The following is a 26,886-nucleotide window of genomic DNA, read 5'->3' on the forward strand; positions in this document are numbered from 1 at the left end:
CCAAGTCAAAACCACATGGTCATTCTCTCCAACAGGGAGGGAGAGATGTCATCTCAGTTATTATCAACTCTTCTGATGCTATGACCAAATCCAAAACTCTTGAATCTGTTGTTCCCTCTATTACATGTTGCCTAATACAGTGTCCCTCAAGAATTCGAGAAATTCCATTCCTTTATTACTACATGCTTTTTCTTCTTCCCAACTTATACTGCTGTAGTTAAAATCTCCCATAACAGTCATTCTTCTTGTACTTGCCAAGGTCAACTGCCTAAACATCTGCTCCCGACCCTCTATGCTCCTTGGCTTGTAGCAACATCCCACTAAATATCCTGTCTTGCCCACCTTTACTTTACACCATATGCTTTCAAAACCATCAGTGTCACTGCCTTCCAAAGCCTCCACTCATCATAAGCAGTACTCCACCATCGCATTTTTCCTTCCTATCCTGCCGAAAAATGCTGTACCCTGCTACTTCTATTCCTGTTATTATATCATCTTCCGTCAACCACGTCTCAGAGATCCCAATAATCTTTGTCCAGGCTGATGCTATCAATGCCACCAATTCATCTCCCTTATTCTGGATACTCCTAGCATAAAAATATCACTGCTTCTATACCTATCCTTATCTGCTCCAGACTCCACCGGACTCAGTGTTACCTGATGTCGTCCACCCCCCCCCCCCTTCCCACAAGAGGCTACCCTTGCTACCATCCGCCCTGGAAATTCTAGTTTCCCTACATTGACGCGCTGACTCGTTCAGAAAACAGCAATCTTTCCATGTCTTTCCTCATTCAAATGCAAGCGGTCTCTGGCATACAGTTCCTTTCTGATTTTTCCCTTTCAGCCGTTTCTGACCATAGGTGACTTTGTAGGCATTGCCTACAAAGTATTCCTGGTGAGATTTTTACAGGGTAGTTCACCATTGCTTTCCCCAATCCCTCTCTATTTTATCCAGGCTCAGGACTAGCCAATGGCTGGGACATATTCACGACTGTATTCCATCTGTGTTCACGGGGGACGAAAAACCTGAATTTCCGGGTGAAAAAACCCCCTACCTCTCTATGAAATCGGCTAACTCATCTTTCGTGGGAAGAGACCATATAAAGGTTCCTCACGTCACTGATGGGAATCGAACCGAGGTCTTTCCGACCAAAGGGCTTTGTCTATACTGACTAAGCTCCTTTCTATCCTCAAATGCCCTCCAAGCATCCAGATATTTGAATTCTCTCTTCAGACATTCTGGCTATTATGCTATTTATTTTTACTTCTCTTCTGCTCAGCTCATTATTATCATACCTGGGTAACACATACTGTCTTTCCTCTCTGTGTTTTCTTTTGTACAACCTCGGGCATGAATCTCAGATCTCTCGCCACCCGATTTACACCTTCTCTCAAGTCATTCATGCCTACCATCACAATCATCTCATCCACGCTTTCACCCCTTAATTTCCGCTCTATCACACTGAGAATGATATTTTTCTACTGCTTTTCTAAAGTTTCCTCATACCTTCAACTCCAGGTGAATAGATTTGTTATTTGAATTTCAGTAAGTCTTTTCAAGGCCAATATACCTCAAATATGCAGATGGTAAGGGATTATGCATCACATGACATGACAAGGTGACTGAGCAGCTTTATTCATATGCTATGATGGCAATACCATGAACAGCAAGAGCAGGCAGACAGCATACAGCTACTACTCAATACCATGCCTGAGTAGTATCTGGTTCTGCACTTATGCGATTCAGGTGCAGAACCTTAAACATTGGTTAAGCTTTATTTTAACTAGTATTTAAGGTGACTTTATGGAGTAACTGTGCAAAGGACAGACTTTGGTTACTGTCTGATTTTGCCTCTGTGGTTAAGTGACAGTAACAGCTGGAAAATAAGCTTTCACTCCTCTAATAGAAAAGCAACAGATAAGGTAAGAAAGGAGAAACAACATTTGTTGCAGCCTGTTGGCACAGAGTATTTAAGAGGATGATTAAAGGATGGGTACACAACTGTCAGTTCCATTTGCTAACCAATGATATGCATGACCTAGAGAATATACTGCAAGTGATTATTACTGGAATTTTTGCAAAAACTTCATAAGAAATTTGGCATGAGACCTATACCTCATGCTATACTACCAGTTCTTGAACTGTCAGAGACATGGACTTAAGACAAAAATTCTACTGATGGACCTCAATATGCAGCATTCTTATTCTCCAGATTTTCAGCTGCTAGTTACCTTATTTACCTCGTTTAATAATGCAAACAGAATTTGAATGCGGTGGAAGAGATCTGAATCTTACTAAAATATGCATGATTCTTATGGTCGAGATGTCCTCTTTGAGAAGGTTCCAACCTTCTCAAAGAGAACATGAAGAGCATTTCATTTTTTTTTTCAAAAAGCATCAGAAAAATTTACAATTATTTTTCTTTGTCAATGGTGTTGCGTTTTGCAGTAATGTTATTAATGGAAACAACGGGGATAAAACATAATTCTAATGAATGGTGTTTGTTTATAGATATATGAAAGATTAGTATGAAGCAGTGGTGGCTTGTACATAAGCACTGCGACACTGCAGCATCCCCAAGGAAAAAACAAAAAATAATAATTTTTTTGTGTTTATAAATAATAACAATGTTTACAACATTATATAAATGCAATGCAACGCAACATACTAAAGGTTACAGCTTATGTTTCGACATTGATTGAATAGTTAATAATTGGAAATGTTCGTTTAATGCTTTAGATTACGAAACAAATGCACTGCGATCTAATGCAGTGTCGGAATTATCACATTCGGTCAGTTCTGGCTAGACTCGCCGATATTCGTTTACCCTTGTCACTGCACGTAACAAGTGACTATAACCTTCCTACAGATAAATTGTATGCTTGCATGCATTATTTCTATGAGATACAAAACTTTTATTAGTGGTGTGCAGGTTCACGATGAGGATGAAATATTTTTGGTAAATCTTATTTTATGCTGCTAAATTAACATATAATTATTTATTTATTTATTATAAATACAAGGCTGAATTATGATGAGTGTCACTGTTGAAAATATGAAAAGAATTATATTTTCTCAATTATCGTTACACAAAACAAATGCACTTCGACCTAACGCAGTGTCACTACAGATATACTGTATGCTTGCACGTGTTATTTCTGTGTGTTCGTAGTGAGGTTGAAATATTTTTAATGAAGTAATTTTTGTAATATGTAAATTTACTCATTAATAAATTGGTTACTGATTAGGAAAAAATGAATGATTTTTTCTTATTTTGTATATGCACACACCGGCCACCACTGGTATGAAGGCTACTTGTATTCTATAAATAAATATCCCTCTATTAATGCCAGTTACATAATGCTATCCATATGATGAATCCTATAAGAATATTGAATCTTAAATACATTTACTATGATGAATACAGTCAAATATTTACAGTGCCTCATAGTGATATAGTACTTTTAATGGGCATGCAGCTGAGCTTCATATTTGTTGCCTTTTATATGAGTGAAATAGTCCATCTAAAGACTGTCATTATGAGATTAAAAAATGCCCACTTTAAATTTGTGCCAGAAGAGAGAAGAATTTTGTATCCCTATTCAGGGAGTATTCAGGGAATAATGGACTTATTGATGGAATAAAATAACCTTCCTAAGGTTAGGAAGCATGTGGAATCAAGACTTTTCTTTTCTACGATGTGTGTGTAGAATGAGCTACCCAGGGATTATATGGAAGACATTCATGGGAGGCTCATTCCACACACACACACACACACACACACACAGAGAAAAATGTATTTAAGATTCAATAAAATTCATGCTTCCTAACCACATCCTTACCTAATTTTCAGGAATGGCCCTGAGATCTCCAATCCCCACCTGCCATGGGCTGTAAAATCTCAAACTTATGTTGATACTGTTAGATCCCCCTCCCCACTTTACCAAATTGTATGTTTGCAATATAATGTGCAAAATAATTTTTTAATTAATAGACCAAGTGTTTTTAGTTAACTGTGCATAGCTGGGTGTTTGTTTATATACACACACACACACACACACACACACACACACACACGAGGGTGGTCTGAAAAGTTCTTGGCTTTGACCATAGGTGGCAACACTATCGGCAAGATTTTTTTTTTTCTGAGTTGGTACATCTGTCATAAGCAACCATGTGAAACTTCAAGTCATTCTATCAAGAAGTTTGTTTTATACAGCTGTATGAAGCAAAAGTGTTGTCTGTATCCCTTGAAATGGATAAAATTGAGTATCGTGTCATATAATTCTTTGTAAAAGAATTTCTACAATTAAGAAATGAGCTTCTGAGTTTAAACATGGCCGTACCAACCTTGAGAATGATCCACGTGAAGGACATCCAAAAAGTGTAACAACACCAGAAATCATTGATCAAGTGCATTATATGGTATTGGATGACTGGCGAGCCAAATTGCTGAGACTATAGGCATCTCAAAAGAACATGTAGGATATATTTTACATGAAGAACTGCAAATGGAAAAGCTTTGCGGGTGCTGAGCTTGCTCACAGCAGATCAAAAATGCACTCGCATGAAAATCTCTGAACAGTGCTTGGAGCATTTTAACAAGAATAAAACTGATTTTGTGCATCGATTTATTACTATGGATGAGACTTGGATTCACCATTACACACCAGAATCCAAACAGCAGTCAAAACAGTGGACAGAAGCCGGTTGTTCAGCACCACAGAAGACAAAATTGGTTCCATCAGCAGGAAAGGTCATGGTATCAGTGTTTTGGAATGCTAAAGGCATTTTGTTTATTAATTATCTTGAAATGGTATAACAATAACCGGGGAATATTATTCCAATCTTTTAAGCAGACTAGACAAAAAAATTCGTGAGAAAAGACCTGCTTTGCAGAATTAAAAAAAATCATCTTTCATCAGGACAATGCACCTGCCCACAAAGGTGTTTTGGCAATGGGAAAATTAAGGGATCTGCACTATGAATTGTTGGAACATCCACCCTTTTCCGCAGATATAGCTCTCTCTGACTTCTATCTCTTCCCCACTGGTCAGCGTTTTTCTTTGAATCAAGAGGTGATGACAGCTGTAGAGGGATATTTTGTAGATCTTACTGAGAACCACTATAGGGACGGGATAATGGCACTGGAGCATCACTGGAATAAATGTATTAGTCTTAAAGGAGATTATGTTGAAAAATAAAAATAATTTTGAAATTATAAATTTGTTTTTTCATTGTTAGGGCGAGAACTTTTCAGACCACCCTCATATCATATATATATATATATATATATATATATATATATATATATATATATATATATATATTAACTGGCTAGAAAAGCACATGCAATTACAACCATAACAGATAATGCAAGTAGAATTAACCACCCTATCATAAGCTGTAATCGGATTTCATAGAAGCTATGTTATTTGGCCCTGACAAGCTATTGAGCCAAACATGAAAAAAGAAACGATGGGATGATATATATATATATATAGAACGTATTTTACCTTGGGTAAAATTGCTTGGTATTTTTTAACACACACACACATATATATATATATATACACAGATTGATAAATGTACTTACATACACTTAGGACTATTTATCTATTGCATCAGTCTTATGACTGTTAGCTCAGTGGCATTTCCTTCCATTTTTCTCTCTTTATTTCTTAGTATGTTTTCAGTCCAGTGCTTTGTTTTATTTGATCAAAGTATCTTTTCCTTGGTCTTCCTCTTTCTCTTTTCCCTTTGATTTTGCCTTCTATTATTCTTCTTGTCAGACTTTCATGTCATCAGATACGTACAATCCATCTGTCTCTTCTTGTTATTAATGTCTTTATCAGTGTTCTAGGTTCATTTACTTCCTTAAGCACTTAATTAGATTTTTTGTATGTCCATTTTATCTCTTACATTCGTCACCAACACCACAATTCAAATGCCTCCAGTCTTCTAATATCTCCTGTTCCCATTGTCCATGTTTCGCGGCCATAAAGTGCTATACTCCACATATATACTTAAGTTTTTAGAAGTTTTTTCCTTAGTTCTAGACTTAAGTTTCCTTTTAATACCTTTTCCATTGAACTAGTTTTTTGCTATGCCTATTCTTATCTTTGTGGCTTCTTTTGATCTTCCTTCCTCATTTATTATACTCCCTAGGTATTTGTAATTCTTTACTTGTTTTATCTCTTTCCCATTTAATTTAATTTTCTTTATGATCTTTGGTTTCTTGCTTGCCAGTAGAATTTTGGTTTTTTCACATTTATTTTCATGTGGTATTTATTAAATATTTCATTAACTTTTTTAGTCTTCTGCTTTTTGCTATGAATACAATATCATCTGCAAAATCTGAGGCAAAATATTTCTTATCCACCAATCTTTATACCATTGCTTGTTTTTTCTTTAATTTCTCTGATGGCATTTTCAATATATATCTTCAAAAGCAAGGGTGAAAATATGCACCCTTGTCTTACTCCACCTCTATGTATGGTTTCTTCCTTATTATTTGTTTTTATGTATCCCATTGGTCTTATATATCTATTTGATTACGCTTCTATCATTATAGTCAATGTGACTTTTCTTCATAATATTTCACATCATCTTCCAATTAACTTTGTCAAATGCTTTTTCTAAATCCATTAAGCATATATATGTTTTTGGTTTAGCTCCATTCTTTTTTCAGTTATAGTTCTCTGGCTTAGTATTGCTTCTCTTGTTCCTTTTCCTTTCCTGAATCCATATTGGTCTTCCTCTAGTTGTGAATCTACTCTTTTATATATTCAGTTTGTATTTTTTTTAATAGGATATTGCTTCTTCTTCTACAGCTTCTCCCACTTAAGTGGGGTCACTGTTGATGATGAGTCTCCTCCACATCCTCCTGTCTTGGACTGTCACCACATCCAAGTTCTTCATCCTCAAGTCCTCTTCTACCAGCTCCCTTCATCTCTTCTTTGGCTGCCCATGCTTCCTCCTTCCTTGCACATCCATCTGCATGACCCTTCTTCCCACATATTCATCCTCCCTCCTCATCACATGACCAAACCATCTCAACCTTGCCTCCTGTATCTTTGCTCCTAAGTTCGTAACTTTCACTGTTCCCCTCACATAGTCATTTCTCAGATGATCCTTTCTGGTCACACCGCACATCCACTTAAGCATTCTCATCTCTGCTATTTCCATCCTGCTGATGTTATATCTTCTCAGGGCCACAGTTTCCATAGCATACGTCATAGCTGGCCTCACTACTATCCTATAGATTTTGCCTTTCAGATTGATCGGCACCCTCTTATCGCATAAAACTCCAGCCATCTCCCTCCAGTTCCTCCAATCTGCTTGTATCCTGCATCCCACTTCCTTCTCAGCCCCTCCATCTTCTTCCACTGTTGAACCTAAGTATCTCAAGTCCCTCACCTTCCTGATGACATTTCCTTCCAGCTCCAGATCTGTCTCCTGGCCGCTACCCACTGTGCAACACATATACTCTGTCTTACTTCTGCTCAGTCTCATACCTCTCTTCTAGTACTTTTCTCCATCTTTCCAGTTTAGTTCCCACTTCTTCTTTTGAATCTGCACACAGCAAGATGTCATCTGCATACAACATTGTCCAAGGCACATCTTCTCTCACCTCCATCACAATATTAAACAGAAACGGACTTAATGCTGACCCTTGATGGAAGCCAACTGTTACTTGAAAACTTTCTGTCTGTCCCAGACAGGTCCGAACTCTTGTCTTCACATTTCTGTACATCTCCTGCACCAACCTGACATATTTCTCTGGTACCTTCTTCTCCCTCAGACACCTCCATACTTCTTACCTTGGCACTCTATCGTATGCTTTCTCCAAATCAATAAATGCCAGATGTAGCTCCCGTTGTTTCTCTCGAAACTTTTCCATCATCTGCCGTAACCCAAAGATAGCATCTGTTGTTGATCTACCAGACATGAAGCCAAATTGTTCCTTTGGAATCTCGACCTCCTTCCTCAATCTTCCATCAAGAACCCTTTCTAGGATTTTCATTGTGTGGGACATCAACTTTATTCCTCTGTAATTGTTACAGTCTTGTGCATCCACTTTACCCTTGTAGACGGGGACAATAGTACTCTCCCTCCATTCCTTGGGTATATTTTCCTGTTGGCAAACTTTCATGAACAGGTCCCACAGCAGGTCAATTCCCTCTTCCCTCAGTGCCTTCCATGCCTCCACTGGAATCCTGTCGGGGCCCCCCACCGATTTTCCATTCCTCATCCTCTTCATGGCCTCCGTCACTTCCACTCTACTGATGTTCTGCACCATCCCCTCAGAAGACTGCCCATCTTCTCTGTGAGTCCTTGCATTTTCCTCATTCAAAAGTCCCCTTTGATCTGCCTCACATGTAAGATGTCCTTTGCTGCTTTATTTCTACATTTCGCTAGTTGGTAAATTTTTCTCTGTTCTTCCTTTGTTTCTAATTGATCATACAGATCTTGATATGCCATGGCCTTCGCCTGTGCTACAACTCTCTTGCTTTCTCTCTCTCTGTACACCTCTCTGTCGTCTTCCACTCTTGACTCATCCCACTTCTGCTTTGCCTTCCTCTTAGCTGTCACTGCCACTTGTACATTATTATTCCACCACCAACAACAACAACCCTCCTTCTGGTCTCTAATCTTTCCAGATGTCTCACCAAGCACCTTGATTGCACAGCTCAGGATTACTTTTGAATTATGCTTCCACCAATCTTGTACACTTTCCAGTCCATCCGAAATCCTAACACCCTCTCCCTAAAACGATTCCTCACACACTCTTCTTTTAAGCGAATGCACTTAATTGTCTTCATCCCATGGCTTCCAGAGGTTCTTATCTTCGATCTTATTTTAAAGTCACACACAGCAGTCGGTGTTGCTGTACCACTTGATCTGTTGGAATTACTTTACAATTTGTCACAACCTTAAGATGTTTTCTTCTAGTCAAAATGTAGTCAATTTGCGAACTGTTGTTACCACTCCTAAATGTTATCAAATGTTCTTCCCTCTTGTAGAAAAACGAGTTCACAATTGCCAGATCAAAAGCTACTGCAAAGTCCACAATCCTCTCTCCTTCCTGGTTCATCATTCCCACTCCATGGCCACCATGCACCCTTTCACAGTCTCTATTCTGTCTCCCTATGTGTCCGTTCAAGTCTCCTCCGACAATCAACATCTCCTTTTCTTCCAGTTCCCTCATTTCTTCATCTAACACGTTCCAGAACTCATCTTTCTCCTCTCCTACACAGCCAACTTGCAGGGCATATACACATAATATGACCACCCGCTCTTCTCCAAGACCCAATTTCATTCGCATGATCCTGTCGTTCCTTCTACCCACTTCCAGTACTTCGCCCTTCACACCACAATTCCTACACCATTTCTTCCCTCTTTATTTGCTCCAGAGTACAACAATTTAATAGGATATTGTTAATATGTGTAATTAAGGCTATTGTTCTGTGTTGGTTACATTGGAGAGCATTTGCTTTCTTGGGGATTGGTATTATCAGGGATTTTGTGAAGTCTTCTGGGAAATCTCAATTTTCATATAGTTTAGCTGCCAGTTCAAATATATCATTTTTTATTTCCTCATCCAGATTTAGAAGGGCTTCACTTAGGATGTTATCAATTCCTGGGCTTTTCTTCTGGCTTAAGTCTTTAAGTGCTTTTTCACACTCTTCTTTTATTATTGATGGTCCACTATTGTCTTCAGCTTCCGTGTCATTTTTTCCATTCTTGTAATTTTCTTCAGAATAAATAATTTACCATTCTCATCTATTAAGGCATTACTATGTGTAGCCTTTGTCAGTTTGTTGCTGATTTTTGTTATTTGGTTTTAAGCTTTTTCTAGATTTCCTTTATTAAACAGTTCTTCTGTCTTCTTACATTCTTCATGGAGGTATTCTTCTTTTGCTTGCTTACATTTTCTTGTTATTAGATTTTTTAATGTCTTGTATTTTTCTTTGTGTTCTACTTTTTCTGTATTCTTGTATCCTTTCCTCCATTAAATCTAATATTTCTTCAGTTATCCAAGGTTTTCTTATGTATTGCTTTTCTCTTCCTAGTATTTTGTGACTAGCTTTTCGAATATTGTCTTTTATTTGATTCCACTTATTGTTATTGTTTGTATTTTCCTTTGCATTTTCTTGTGTTAGTTTTTTGGTGGTGTCCTGAAATCGTCTTTTGATGTTTTCATTTTTTAGTTTCGATATGTTGATCTTTGTGTGTTGTTGTTTTTTTTGGTTGTTTTTTGAATTTCAATTGTGTTTTCATTAATACAAGGTTGTGGTCACTATCAACATCTGCTCCTGGTAAGGCTTTACTAAATTTGACTTGGGTTTTAAATCTTGCTTTAACCATTATATAATCAATTTAGTATCTATTTGTATGTCAATTTCAATATCAATTTGGTATATCCAGGTGCCTTCCAGGTGTATCTTCTTCTTTTGTGTGTTTGGAATATTGTGTTTGTGATTATTAATTCTTTCTGTTTTCAGAAATCTACCAGATGTTGTCCTCCATTTCTCTGTCCTAAGCCAAATTATCCTACAGTATTATCATCCTTTCCTTCTCCTACGATTGCATTCCAATCTCCCATTATTATTGTGTTATCTCTTTGTTTGAACATGTTCCATATACAATTTGCTCATACATTTCAGCTATTTCTTCGTGTCCAGCCATAGGTATATAGACCATTATAATGTTTAGATTTACTGGTTCAGATTGGATGCTAATTGCCATGATTCTGTCGCTGTGTTTGATTGTTGTGGTTACTTTTTTGCCTAAGTGTTTCTTGAGTATTATTACTACCCCTGATTTTCCTCTCTCTCTCTTCCTGAGAATATTATCCTGTAGTTGTCACTCCAGAAATCACCTTGATCTTGCCATCTTGTTTCACATATTCTTAGTATGTCTATATTAAGCCTCTTCATTTCCTTTTTGATCTTTTCAAGTTTTCCCATTTCTAATATGATTTTCACATTCCATGTTCGTATAATTTTTCTGCTTCTTTCTGTCTGTATCAGGGGTTTCACTGGTTTATGACCTGAGAAGCCTGATTTCTTCCCCTGCCGGACATGACTCTTCTCATGGAGGCTCCATCGCCGATCTCATTTTGATTGTTTCTAGGGATATATATAGGGATATTACTGTGGTAGTTTCCCCTTGCTTTCCACACTGCAGTGTTACAACCCTTAGTCCTATAAATTGGTCTGGCTTAGGACAATGGATATCAATGAAACAAAATATTGTGGAAGAAATCAAAAGATGCATGATGCTTAGGTAAAAAGCATTTGGAAAATCATAGTCAATATTCAAAAGCCAATTACCATTATGCCTGAAAAAGAAAGTTGTTAACTTATATTGACATATCACTGTGAAACATTGACACTAAATGCAAAGGAAATTCAAAAATTAAAAATTTAGTATGGAAAGAAGTATGCTTGGTGTCACAAAACTGGATCACAAATGGAATATGTGGATAAGAAATCAAACCAAAGTCTCTGACATCATAGAAAGGATGAAACATCTGAAGTGACAACGGGTTGGGATATTGCTTGAAGACAAGATCAGAAATAGACAAAAGAAGTACTTGATTGGATTCTGAGAGAGGAAAAACAACCATGACACCAACCCAAATCACAGTGGATTAATGATATCATCTGCTTTGCAGGAGTACACATGGGGAAGGAAAGCCACTGACAGACAGTTTTGAAGTAATCTTGGAAAGGCCTTCATCAACAGTGGATTGACCATGCCTAATGATGATGATGATATTGATAAAGTCTGTTGTATAGTAATCGAGGGCGAGTCCATTTTTTAAATTCAATATAAAAAACTTCATTTAATTTAATATAGCATATGTAGAGTGTAAGCATTTGCAAATGAGAACAGTTGTGGGGGGGAAAGGAGATAATGGTGCTAGAACATGTCAGAAATATGTACTGATCAGGCAGACTGAGGATCATGAGTTATTGAAAGTAAACAGAATTTGAAATGGGGAAGCCAGTGGGTTCCATTACAGCAGGTACTGGCCAGGACGAATATGCAAGATGGTGACAACAATTCGAAAAAGTGATATAAAAGTAATAAAATAGTGTAGCATGATGTTTGAAATTTTGAGGTTCAATGACTGCTTCACTATTATTAAAAAACTGGAAAAGCACTTGACAAATGGCAGAAAAGGTAACAAAGGAGATAAAACACATGAAGTAAAGGAAACTATAAGAAAGCAGAAACATATGAAAAGGATGGTAATTCTATGATTATATCATGCCAGGTGAACTGGCAGTAAATGGATCTCTTCTGTGATGAAAGCTTCGCAGTGCAATTGAAACTATATGAGTCAATGAGTTGAAATATTGTTCAGAAGGAAAGGATAAAGAGAACACAGGAAACAAAATAATTTGAATAAGAATAAAGAGTATTAACCAAGCATTCAAGTATTTTAATATTTTGACTATACTCTCTGAATGAATCATTGTGGCATGGCCAAAATGTTTTGCTGAAAAGAAAAGTTAACATGTATGGGTCATAAATATGTAAGGATTGCTACATCCAAGATTGCTTAAGAGTCAAAGCCAAATAACTGCTAAGGGAACTACATATCACCTTTTAGGAATTGTGGAGAACAGACTGGGGCTTCTGACCTAATGTCCCATCTTCACCATTGTTTGGTGCATCCTATTAGTACACATCTACTAGGTACTGAATGAATAAGGATAGGCTGACAATTTTGGAGTTAGCTGACCAAGTTGTACTCTTTACTGGCTTAAACCACAAACACATGATGGTACAACATGATGAGATTTCATGCGGTTGGGACATTGCTTGGTTAAACAAGTGTTCCCCACTGTTTTCATTGGGGAACCAGCGTGGACAATGAAAAGTCAGCTACTGAAACAAGCTCCAACTCAACATCTAGAAGAAGAATAAATCCAATGTCAGAAGAAGTGAAGATAGGAACCATCAATATAAGGACAGTACGAATGGAAAGGAAATCGAATGTGCAGAAGAATCGGAAAAGTGGCCACATGGACATAATTGGCATTGCTGAAACAAAAAAAACAGGTGAGAACTTATTAAATAATAAGTATAAGATGTTATATTTAACCAAAAATGAACAAGGAAAGGAAGGAGTAGCACTAGCATTCAACACCCAACATGGAAATAAACTTCTTGATTGGAAGGCATTTTAAAGTTGAGTGATGTGATCACACTTTGAAATGGGGAAATGGACAATGAAACATATTTGTGCTTATGGTTCCACAGAAGGTTTTCCTAAGGAAGAAGTCAAAAAATTCTTCAGGGCATTAGAACAGGCAGCTGACATAAAGAAAATGGAATAAAGTGGTCCTTGTTGGAGAACAGAAGCAAACAGAATGAAAGAGGAGACAGTGAAGTTGGTTCTGTGTGTTTCAAGATGGACTGTAAAAAGTTGTTGGTTAGCAGTGGCTCTTGTTCTAATGATTCTGGAGGAGAGTCGAGGAATAACAGTGGCCAATTCAGCAGAGCACTGTCCATGAAAGTATCTGTAGAAGAGGCACAAGGCTGAAACTGAATGCTGCGATGAATTGAACAGTTGAGGTGGATGGTGGTTGTTGAAGTTGCCAGTTGGGGTTTTGATAGGAATAGTAATTCTGGTTTAAATGACTGTAGGTGGTAGTGAACATTGTTTATATTGCTGTTTAGGCCATGGATGTTGGTGAAGTGGATGTAGAAAAAAAATTTTTGGTAAGTATTAATGTTGTTGAAATGGCTACTGGGGAAGAGCAGAGAGCAACTTCCAATGCAGTTAACAAAAATGATGAAGCTGAATCAAAGCCTTCTGAAAGTTCAACTTCTGATAGAGTTAATCTCAGAAAAAGATGCCTCTGCTTTACTGATTTACATAAAATAGGAACATGGAATGAAAGAAGTATGTATCAAGAAAAACTGGAACTAATGAAGAAAGAAATGAGAACTTGAATTAAGATGTTAGGAATCAGTGAACTGAGATGAACAAGAATGGGTCAGTTTGATACTAATGATTTCATAATGTACTACTCTGGACATGAAAACCTTCGAAGAAATCGAGTAGCATTCATAGTAAGAAGAGAATACAGAAAATACATTTAAGTTACAACCCAGTGAATGTTGCACTCATGCAAGTAAAACTATGCACCCACTACAGATTCAAGTGAAGATGAGGTAGAAGAATTTTATAGCAGCCTACAACAAGTAGTATACAGTACTGATAAAACAGACTTTCTTTTGATATTAAATGATTGGAATGCAAAAGTGAGTGAAAAAGTAGAACAAGGCATCACTGAAAAATCTGGTTTAGGACTGAGGAATGAAGTAGGAAAAAGGATGTTGGAGTTTTGTGTTGAAAACAGTTGCTTTATTGCAAACACTTGCTTCCAACAACATAAGAGAAGTTGTACGCATGGACTTCACCTAATGGAGAATACAGAAATCAGATAGATTATATTGTTGCCAGCAGAAGGTGGAGGAGTGCTATCCAAGTAGCAAAAACGCTACCTGGAACTGTAGAACAGTTCATGGATTATTGATAGCTGAAGTTAAATTGAAATCAAAGGCTAAGAAGAAACAAAAGAACAGTACTGGATTTGATTTAGAGCCTATAAATTAAGCATTTAATGTAGATGTTGAAAAGAAATTAAAAATTTTGGAGAAGATAGGAAGATAATTAGAAGAACTTTGGAAATCAACAAAATGTACAGTCATAGAAACGGCAAAGAATACTCTTAAAAAGCAACAAGATAGAAAGAAAGATTGTAAATGGTTGTCAGAAGAAGCTATTCAAATAGCAGAGGAAATAAGAAAAATGAAACTTCAGATAAACAAAGAAAGGGTTAGACAACTGAGTGCAGATTTCGAAAGACAGGCTAGGAAAGATAAGGAAAAACATCTAAACAAAAGGTGCAAGGAAATTAAAAAGCAATATTATGGGTAGAACAAGAGATCTGTTTAGAAAAATAAATGATGTTACTGGGAAGTTTATCCCTAGATTACAATTGTAAAAAGTAATTCAGGTAAATGTCTGATGGAAGATGAAGCAGTAAAAAAAGATGGAAAGAGTATGTAGAGGATTTGTACAAGAAAGATAATACTATTGAAGGATTTGAAAGGAGAGAATTTATTGAGGAACCAATCATAATGAAAAGTGAAGTGATATCAGCAATGAAAAACTGCCAAAAGCAAAAGCTCCCAGAGCTGATGGTGTGTCAGTGAAATTATTGAGAGCAGCTGGGGAAGTAGTGAATATAATGACTGAAATTTTCAACAGGTTTGGAAGAAAATATACTGGCCTAGAGATAGGAAAACACAGTATTCATCCCAATCCCAAAAAATCAAATGCCAGAGATTGTGAGAATTATAGAACCATCGCTTTAATTTCACATGCAAGTAAGGTTATGCTGAAAGTGATCCAACAAAGGTTCAAGCCATGTGGATAGTGAAATGCCACAAGGACAGGCAGCACTTTCCCTAATCCACTCAAGCATGAGATGAATTATGGAAAGAACAAGAGAATTTCAGAAAGAAACATTCATTTGTTTTATTGATTATAAAAAAGCTTTTGATTGTGTGGATCACAACAGACTGTGGATTGTAATGAGATCAATGTATTACCTGAACATCTAATTCTCTTGATAAAAGAGCTGTATGACAACCAAGAAGCTTCAGTAAAAACAGTCTTTGAGAAACAGACTGTTTGAGTGGAAAAAGGGGGTGCGGCAGGGTTGTATGCTGTCGCCCTACCTTTTTAATTTTAACATTTATAGTGAACATGTTATGAGAATGGCCGATTTAGACAAAGATCCTGCTGGAATTAAGATTGGTGGCAGGAAAATAAATAATTTAAAATATGCAGATGATACAACCCTCATAGCAGAAACTAAGAAATATCTGGAGTGGTTGATTGTATTGGTTAAGACAAAAAGCAACAAATCTAGGCTTAATTTAAGCATCAGCAAAACAAAAGTGATGGCTTCTGGCAATTTAAATGAATTTATAATAGAGGGAGATAAAATACAAATCATTGAAAGTTATGATTTACTGGGGTCCAGAATCAGAAATAATGGTAAATGGAATATAAAATTAAAAGAAGGATAGTCATAGGGAATAAAGCGATGTCAAACTGGCAAAAATTATGAAAGATAGAGGTGTGAGTAAGGCCACGAAAGTTAGAATTGTCAAAGCAATGGTATTTCCAGTAATGAAAGCTGGGTTATTAAAAAGAAAGATAGAAAGTGAATTAATTCATTTGAATTATGGGTGTGGAGGAGACTATTAAGAATCTCATGGACTGCAAGAAGGTTTTAGAGAATATAAAGATGCAATGATCACTAAACAGAAGTTGATGTACTTTGGACATATTATGCGAGCTGATGAATCATTCGAAAAGGCAGTTATGTTGGGGAAGATTGAGGGAATGAAAAGAAGAGGAAGACCACAAACAAGTTGGATGGACAACATAAAAGAACACACCAACTTGAACTTATAATTGTTGAAAGAATGGATAAGAGGCCAAGTAGGATGGAGAGCCTTTGTTCACAAGATCACCAAGAGTCGAAAACAATTGGATGACACATGACAACAACAGCATTGCTGGGTTTGGTGTTGTTATGCACAAAAGATCTGCAGTAAAATTGCATTTCTTTGAGTTGTAATCCATTGTATTTGGTGAGGAAAAGATAAAAAAAAAAAAAAAAAAAAAAAAAAGGAAGTGGGGCATGGAGTGATAGGTGACAGACTCAAAAAACATACCACCTACACAGAGAGAACTTAGTCTCCTGTCCATATGTCTTGACAGTTCCCCCTCCAGTCATGAACTGGTAAAATATGTGGTTGCAAGATTTGACACTAGTTGATTGGGAAGCCTCAGATTTGTTACTAACTGGTTCAGTCCTGTGTACTAAGTAGCAGCTGGTCTGCAAAATGGTTTCACTGCTGTACTACCCCAGAATGGGAAAAGGTCCAGCCCACTAAGTGAGATTGGTATGTCATTGAAGATATCACTCCAACTGCATGTGGGAAGATTGGGGGGATAGAAACTGGAACTCTTGTTCTAGTGACCAAACATTGCTGCAGCTACTTCAGGTCTCTAATTAGTATGGTGGTGGGGTGGTGGTATTTCACTGGACGATGAAAGACATCCACCACCTACAGGTTTAATCGTCATTTCCTCCAACCAGGAAAGATATACTTTTGCAGCAGCAATTAGGCTATACAAGTTCAACAATCAGTGATACAGAAGCATAGGGAGTCAACTGTAAGTGCTACCTGTAGTGGACGATCCACCACACTCACCAAACATGACTGCAGGGTACTATGAAGGATAATATGTTAAAACTGCCATTTGTCAGCCAACACATTGAATGTGAAGTTTCAGGCATTGAGTGGAACACAAATCTGCACAAAAATGTGTGTTTCCATGGTAAGATAGCAATATGCAAGCCCCACATTACTTAAACCAACATACACTGTCTTCTTCAGTGGTGCAAAGAGCATGTACAGCAGGATGCAGAAGCTTGGAACGGAGCAACAAATCACACTACACCCTCTACTGGGAATCTCTTACCAGAGCACATATCCGCAAACATGAAGTTCGGAGGTGGCAGTGTGATGGTATAGTCCTGGTTTGGCCTCGGAGCTCTGTTTGTGGTGCCAAGAACATTGAACTGTGAGAGTTATCTGAACATCCTAGACAATGCAGTGCTTTGTGGAGTTTCTACAGAACTGACCATTGTCTCTTTCAGGGAGAGACAATGTACCCTGTCATAACGCTACTGCTGTAACTGCGGTGGAGGTTAGTCAAGTGTGTGTGTGTGGACATGAACGCTGCCACACTTGACTGACCTCCACCGAGCCCTATTGAACATCTGTGGGATGAACTGAAGCATCAGGTGAGGTCAAGGGATGCCCCCCCCCCCCAACAGTCTAGGACCTTATTACATGTCTATAGGAAGAATGGCCCAAAATTCCATTGATTGCTATCTTACACTTGTGGAAATAAAGCCCACTGGATTGCTGCAGTCATTGCAGCAAAAGGAGGTCCAACATGTTATTAAAGTGGGCACCATTGTTGTACATCGACTTCTTTCCAAACAGTCTATACACAATATTTATAAATATAAAATCAGAAACAATTTATTATATTTATAATAAATCGTTTTATTATAATAAAATGTCACATGCTAAACAATTCAAAATATCATTACACATTGCTTAAAAGGTCTATTTCCAATCTACAATTTAAATTTGGTTCTCTTTTCTTTGTTAAACTTACTAACTCTTACAGAATCTAATAAAGTCTTACTGTTGAAAACACTAAAGATTTGGCATCAGGATTCTTCTGGGAGATCTGTAATAAGCATTTTACTATTCCTTCAACTTTGGTTGAATAGCTCCCCTTTAGCAGCAGAAAGGGAATAATAACAGTACAAGTTCAAATTAGAGAACAACTAAGGCAAATGAAATCTATATTTAAATAATTTTAATAGGCAATTTCAATTTTGTGATTTTAAAAATGTGAATAATACCTATTTTCGTTTTACTATGATATGCAGCTATGTTTGCTATGAAAATTAAGACAGATACAGAGTCAATTTCCACTGAGAGATCAAGAAACAGATGTATTGATTTAAAGTTTAGAACTGGAAAAACATGAGTTGGTATACTATTAAAAACAGTAGAAATGTAAGACATTAAATAACTTGATTGTTTAATGGAAAATTTTTGCCTAATTGTCAAAAGCATTTTCAGTACAGAAATAAAACAGTCTACAAATTCCTAATTATTAAAAAAATACATAATTAAATTAACAAATTAGGATAGCAGATTGAAAGAGTACTATCTCCATGTAAAAAGAGATAAATATCATATTAGTATCATATTATATTTGATGGTTCACATTTAAGTTTAGACAATGAAGTAGAAATTCATAAGTTTCCTTATAAAGATATTCCTTAGGAAATCTGCTCTGATGTAGGATTTTAGTCTTATTAAAGGGGGACTCCATGCTTAGTAGAGATACCATATTCAGCAAGACCAGATTATTCAGGCTCATGATACTTGATTTAAGACTATGTTCTTCATGATTGATAAAGACAAATCTTATTATGAACAATCTGGAAGACCTACCTTCATCCATCATGAAGAACACACACAATGAGTAGGGGGGTTGATGAGTATGGGTTATGCATGGAGGGAGGAGGAATAGATTTCATTGCCTGAGAGAATGAGAAGAAAGTGAATATGTTTAAGGCAGCATTTGATGAGCTGTTATGTGTGTGATCCCACTACAATTCTTTTGATTCTATGGAGGTCTAATGATGATAATAATTAAAGAGAAGATAAAATATCAGAAGCAAAATATGCAGACAGTTCTTAGTAGTTGGAAGTTATAATCTTGCATTTAACTGTATTAAACAATATCAAAACAACGAAATAAATAAATGAAAAAAGGAGATTAAACATCTAAAGAAGAGATTGGAAGATGGGAACGAGAAGGAGGAAGTTAATATTACAAAAAAAAGAGTCAAAGGATAATCATATATTGTGTATGGAGACTCAATCACTAATAAAGTATAAAAAACATGCTTTCCAGGTGGAATGTTGAAGCAAATAAATTATGCTTTGCAGAGAAGGGAAGGACCAGACATCAGAATTAGTGGGCAACACTATAGTGGATTTATGGCATAGTAATGGGCACAAATGATTTATTGTTGAAAAAACGAATGTTAATAGAGATTTGAGGAAGTTGTTGTGGGAGGTAAAAGATAAAATTGTTGTTGGAAAAGTCACTGGTGTGTTCCCAGATATGACAATAGTGAATTGAGAAGGAGAGCAGAGATAATGAATAGCAAGATGGCCGAGTTGCGTGAGACAAAGGTGGTTCAGTTTGTTAACCTATGGAGTAAATTTGAAGGAAAATTGGAATGGGTTAAAGTTGATGGATTGTATTTGAATGGATTTGGTGGAGTTTGGTTTTTGGACGGCTATTGTTTTCTGAGAAGACACAAAATCAAGAAGTTAATGATCAAAGGGTACTTGTGAAGCTATTGGAAGTTTTTTTTTCACTTGGTTATACTATAAATTAAAGATGACAAGAAATTATACTCTTGGTTTCATCCTTTATTCAAGTGTAAGTATACAAAGTTTGCACATATCTTTATTCAAGTGTAAGTATACAAAGTAACTTCACATCAATTGCCATATCACATAATGCACATATCCATACAGACATGTATAATGCTATGCATTATGGGAAGGGTCACTTCCAGACTGGTTTCCACCTTTATTGAGATCTCATCGGTGAGACCCAGAAGTGATAGCAAGGTTGAAATAATGCAGAAACTACAGGGTGGCCATAAATTAACTTTCCCCTCTTTGGAGGTATCTAAAACCAATACACGGAATGAGACCACATTTTATATTGAGACTTTCAAAGGCATTGGGGGAGATGAATTCCGTGAAAAAAAGATTTAGTACCAAAAGTCGCCGATATTGGAAATTTTGGTGCTGGTGGAGCCTAAAGCAGTCAAATATTTGCAGTAAACACAGGTAAAAAGGATTATGCAAATTTTATTCTGCATACGTGACAGCAGCACCACCAATTCCACTTAAAAAGGGATTGGGAACATTCAGGCAGTTATTCGAATGACTAACAAAATTGTGCTCAACATGCATCCTACCTTGCCTCAGCGTGCTTTATTAAGTTGTTTTACCTTAAACAGTGCAATGCCATCAAAAGCAGTCAAATATTTGCAGTAAACACAGGGATTGGGAACGTTCAGGCAGTTAATCGAATGACTGACAAATTGTGCTCAACATGCATCCTACCTTGCCTCAGCATGCTTTATTAAGTTGTTTTACCTTAAACAGTGCAATGCCGTAGCGGCCTTTGGGAATTTAGAAGGCTTCATAACCTGCATACAGGTCCTATGTCAGCTGTAGCACTGAGAGCTATGATTAAGAAGTTTGAAGAAACTGGATCACTAGCAGTTAGACCTGGCAGAGGATGGAAAGCAGTGCAAGAAGAGACAGTACCAGACATTGCTACTGTGGTGTTTGACAACACAGGGGACCAGTACTGGTCCAAGCTCTCGTGCCATAGCTCGTAAGCTTGATATGGCTTATGGTACAGTCTGGAAAATCTTACGGAAAATGCTTCACTTCTATCCGTATAAGTTCAGTTGTATGTAAGCACTAACTACCGCAGATTATGATAAGCGCATGACCTTCGCGTTAAAGTTTCTTGCCCGAATGGAGGTCGACAATAACTGGCCTTTAGAGAATATTGTGGGGGTGATGAGGCTCATTTTCATCTGAATGGGTTGGTCAACACTCACAACTGCAGAATTTGGGCATCTGAACATCCCCAAGAGCGATCCAGCAAGTACCACTGCATTCTCCAAAAGGAACCGTGTGGTGTGGCTTCACAGCCAATTTCATAATAGGACCATACTTTTCTGAGCATATTACTCCTATGGGTCCTGTAACCTGCTCCATTACTGGAGAGATTTACGAATGCTGGAAAATTTTGTCATTCCTGCATTGCAGCAAAGACAATGTTTGGACTCCATAATTTTTATGCAGGATGGAGCATGCCCACACATTGAACGTTCAGTACAGTGTCTTTTAACCCAGCATTTCAGTAATGAGAAGGTTATCAGTCAGTTCTTTCCAATGGCATGGCCACCTCGATCCCCACTCCATGTGACTTTTGGCTGTGGGGGTATTTGAAATCCGTTGTGTATGTTGATGGCATTCCCAAGTTGCATGTCTTGAAAGAGAACATAAAACAGGCTGTTATGAACATCCAATCCAACTCCTTATGCTCAGCTGTAGAGCATGTCGCACACCGGATGCAATTTGTTGTACACAAGAAAGGTCAGCACATTGAATGTGGTCCAGGGGAGCCTGATTCTGATGAATAAAACATTATTTCCTTTGAGTTCAATCACTACATTAATTTCTGTGTCTCTCACAAGTTGTTGTTTTAGTTTAATTATTATTATTATTAGCTGGAATGAGTGACGCGGCTATCGCTTACATCATCGAAATGTTATTATTCCATTTTATCTGCCTTTAATGTAATTATCTGTTTGTTTTCGGATAATCAATAATTTTGGCCAGCGCCAAAATTTCCATCGGCGATTTTTGGTACTAAATTTTTTTTTTGCAGAAATCATCTCCCCATGCCTTCAAAAGTCTCAATATAAAATTTGATCTCATTCAGTTTATTGGTTTTAGCTACAGATGCCTCCAAAGAGGGAAAGTTATTTTATGGCCACCCTCCATACACAAGTAGTCAAAAGGTGTCACATCTTATTACTAAAATACACTGGATTAGAGATATATGTTTAAACTTTTTTCACTTGGTTATACTATAAATTATGGAGGACTATATTTACCTTGATCAGCTAGTTAGTTTTAAGGAAAAACAAGATAAAGAAATAAGTAGAAGAATCACACAAAGAAACAGAGCATTTTGGCTGTTTGAAGATTATCTGTTAGGAGATTTATCTATATGCCTAAAAAGAAAGCTCTTTAATATATGCATTATTCCAGTGTTCACCTATGGAAGTGGGACATGGGCAACAACTAAAAAACAGGAAGATAGGTTGTGTGTTGCTCACAGAGCCTTGGAGAGAAGAATGCTCCATATAACTGCTCCATTAAGTGCCTCTGTAGCACAATTGGAAGAATGACAGTGCATTGAGCCGTTAGATTCTCGTCGTGATGAAAGGAATCTTTATATGTTTTCTTTTGTTTTTTTTAAATTGAAGGTGAGTTAGTGGATCTCATATGGAGGTAGCAGAGTTTTTCATCCCACATACAGACAAATCAGTCTTGAGAAAACATGCAATTTACAGACAAAAAAAAATACTAGTGGTGGTGGGCAATAGATGGCGTTGGTGTAGATGATGATGGAAGTTGCAGTTCCTGTAGTTGGTGAATTAAGTGAGGGAGACAGAGAGCTGTAGATTTTTTACTAAATGATTTAAGGAAATTACAACGTCAACTAGGATATACATCCCACCACCCCTCCTCGCAACAATATGGAGTCATTAAGACACTACACAACAGGGCCAAACTTATCTGTTCAAATGACAATGCCCTAACCACAGAACTAAACCACATTCTCAACAATTTCTCAGCCAATGGCTACCCCCCCCCCCCAAAAAAATCCAAAAAATATTGAAACCAGTAAACCCCCCCCCCCTCACAACAAGGATTACTCTAAATCCATCACCATACCCTATATCCGAGGCACCTCGGAATAATTACAAAAATCATAAAAAAACAACTTAACTTCTTGTTACAGACCATATAAAAAATTGGCATCCCTTATCCACTCTACTAAAGACCAACCTCCCCCTCCCAGACCTACCTGGTGTATACCAGGTCCCTTGCAACTGTAAGTTGTCCTACTTTAGCCAAACAGGCAGGACAGCCAATATCAGAATCTCAGAACACAAGGAATACATCCGGTTTCACCAGTACAGCCACTCTGGTCTTGCTGACCACGCGATGAATACCCGCCATAAAATATGATGGAAGAAAGCCAAGATAATACACCGTGGTAAATACAAATATGAAAGGCTTTTCATGGAATCAGCTTCAGCCCTAAGAAACAATCCAAACCTCAACAAATTTGGCTGCATGAGACTGCCTCAAATTTGGGAAACCTACATCAGAAGACCTTCAGCCCAATCGCCCAAGAATACCAACATTGCCCTCTAGGGGGCACCATTAGGACTTTAGGAGAAATAATAGCTTCCTGCTTCTTCCTCACTTACTGTTTGTTATGCCTGCATGCATGTGTCTTGTTCTTAAGGTTCTTGAAAATGGCAACGTGACGTTGCCGAAATATTGAAGTATATTAAAATTTATTTTAATGTATATCCTAGTTGACGTTGTAATTTCCTTAAATCATTTAGTAAAAAATGCATAACGAACGTCTAAGCCTTTCCACGAGAGCTGTAGAGTGGTACCTCCCTCAATGAGTCTTTGGACTTGTTACATAGTAATAATAATAATAACCAAAAGGGGTAGAATATACAATACTAGAATTAAAGAGAGAGATGACTGGAATATTATATTAGTAGACTGCCAGATGAAAGGTCCATAAAATTAAGCACTGAGTGGATACCAAGAGAAGGAGCAAGAAAAACAGGAGGGATTATCTACAAAAAATTGACATAAGATGGTGGACATTGGCTAAAGACAAACAGAAATGAAAACTTAAGGGTAACACCTATATCCTGCAGTGGATGAAAAGAGGCTAAAGATTGTACTCTTTAGAAAAAATATAAGCAGGAAGACTGTTCAAATGACAGCAATAGAAGGAACGAATGAAGAGAAAGAAAATTTTGTTTTGTGAGTTTGGTGTTGAACTGTGTAGGGTGGCAAATAGCTGCTGAATATATTTTAACACAATTTTTCTAATCCCATTTTATGTGAGAGAGAATTACTGATATAAATTCTGATGAAAATTAACCACGGAAATATCTGCAGAAAATGCAAGAAGGAAATTAAACATCTATGTAAAAGAAACTGAAGTAAATTGATGAGGGAATAATCATTAATTAACTGTATTGCTTTCTTCTATACTGAGTCAAGTCTTTTTAGGAAACTTTTGGGGATACCAACCCAAATGTGAGAACAATATTCAATGGTGGTAGGATGGATTTGTGATTCCCATAATTAACATCTGTTCAGAGGAAAAATAACTGCATTGAGTGAAAGAGAAAAATTTAATTTTTTGGATGCTGAGGAGATGATATGTATAATATGTTTATGATAAGAAAGAGATTAGAGTAATCCTCAGGAGAAATCTCATTTTGACTAGAGATTTTGAGGTTTTCAAAAGTTAAAATTTATGAAATTAACAAGATTATCAAAACCCCTATTGAAGAATCCCAATTTACAGTTGATATTCTGGAAGTTGTGAGCCTCCATAGCTCAGTCAGTATAGACAAAGCCCTTTGGTCAGAAAGACCTGGGTTCGATTCCTGTCTGTGGCATGAGGAATATCTGGTCTCTTTCCACAAAAGGCGAGTTAGCCGTCTCACTTGGAGGTAGTTTTTTTTTTTTTTTTTCCCACACCCAGAAACTCGGGGGGGGTTTCATCCCCAGAACAGACAAACCGGCCCCGTGAACATGAACACATGCATCTACAGACATAGGACACACCAGGAGGCATGGGGGACTAATCACCTTATCCTCAAGTTATGGTTGTGAGGTCCAAGAATAGTTGGAAAGTTGTGGGCACTTAAGTGCTTATTAGGACCACTGTTGATGATGATGATAATGATTCTGGAAGTTTTGGTGATTTATATAGTGCAAGGCTTGTCAAATGAGAGAGAGAGAGAGGAGTGCAGTGTCTGTTATCAGCAAAGCTGTATGATGATTGGAAGTTAACTGGAGAGGGGTCATAGTTACATAGAAGAAAAAAAGTAGATTTAAAAAAAAATAGCCTTATGGAACAGCATTAAATGAGAAGTTTGAGGAAGTATCTTCCCAGAAAGCTGATAACAGTTATAAAATTCAGATGACAGAACCATATGGTGAAAGCTTATGTAAGAGACCGGTGCACCAAATCTGATTAAATGCCTTAGAGACGTCAAGAGCAATCAGTTCACATTCTCAGAACTTTTCTGTGGCATTTATCCAAATGCGGTTGACATAAGCAAGAAGTTTGTCACTTGATCAATAGTAACAGAATCCATACTGGCAATTATTTATTAAGAGTTTCAATAATAGAAATAAAGTAACTACCTAAAGTAATGTTTTTTCCCCCATTATTTAAAAAAACAATTAAGTGAGAGAAGCTGGCAGTAATTTGAAAGATTGGTTGCCTTTTTTTTTAGCAATAGGTAGAAATTGCTAGGCTGATTTCTAGGCTCCAAGATAAATAATAGAATAAGTATACAGCATAGAACAGTCAAGTCAAGTCAGAACAACTTCAAAAACAACTGGAGAAATGGCATCAGGACACAAGATTTTAGCAGATTCTTCTGATCTCTTTCCAGGGGCATGAATGTTGAACCTCTGGAATAGTAGTAAGACATTTATTAAGATTTTCCATGCAAGAATTTGATGAAAGTATTTCTGTAAAACCATCATCAACTACTTGATATATACCCTGAAGAGGTGTACAGAATATTTATGACAGTACAACAAAATTAAGGTTGCATTATTACTAATGTCCTGTCACCCATTTTCCTTCAGCTCAGTCTTATCACTTCTCAGCACCACAATATTGTCAGATCATATATCTCTCTTTTACAGTACTTCTGACTGAATCACACCATCTAGATCTTGGTCTGGTCTTCCTCCTACACTCTATGGTTACAGTTCATCTGCTATCATCAACAATATTCCCCTCCTCATTCTTTTCTCTCTGTCCAAAACCTGAAAAACTATACCCTTCATATTCTATCCCCACTAACTATATTATCTTCTGTCAGCCACGTCTCGTTAATGCCAATAATCATTGGCCAAGATGAACTAACCAATTTCAAAAACTCTCCCCTTGTTCCATATGCTTTTGGCATTAGTGTACGTAAAATGCAATGCCCCCCCCTATGCCCACCGTTGTCCTTACACTTTATACTAAGTAACCCATTCTGGTTTGTTATTAGCAGTACTAATTTAGGCATTTTTTGCATATTCTTATACTCAACTGGCCCACTAGTATTTGTCTACTTGAACAACATGCCCCCCCCCCCCCAAAGCTCTAGTTTCCCTGATTTTGCATACCCAAATTTACTTCATTCAAAAACACTTTTTTTTTCCAGACTCTGAACACCAAATCTATTCAAATGCAAATCATCTACTTTGTATAAGTCTTTTGTCCA

At 37.1% G+C, this 26,886-nt stretch overlaps 1 protein-coding gene across 2 annotated transcripts in view; it reads right to left on the reverse strand.

The window, feature by feature from the left end:
- The window catches only part of LOC150104679 (E3 ubiquitin-protein ligase SHPRH), a 674,750-nt gene that overhangs the window by 51,729 nt on the left and 596,135 nt on the right, over nucleotides 1-26,886 (reverse strand). For both annotated transcript variants that reach the window (XM_090395874.1, XM_090395873.1), the window contains one exon: nucleotides 18,336-18,428. In XM_090395874.1, coding sequence (XP_090252000.1) covers nucleotides 18,336-18,428 — 93 coding nt within the window. The remainder of the gene's footprint in view (nucleotides 1-18,335; nucleotides 18,429-26,886) is intronic.

The sequence above is a fragment of the Typopeltis vanoorti genome, chromosome 7 (assembly GCF_054136105.1).
Source record: "Typopeltis vanoorti isolate ZY-2024b chromosome 7, IOZ_Tvanoo_1.0, whole genome shotgun sequence".
NCBI lineage: Eukaryota > Metazoa > Arthropoda > Arachnida > Uropygi > Thelyphonidae > Typopeltis > Typopeltis vanoorti.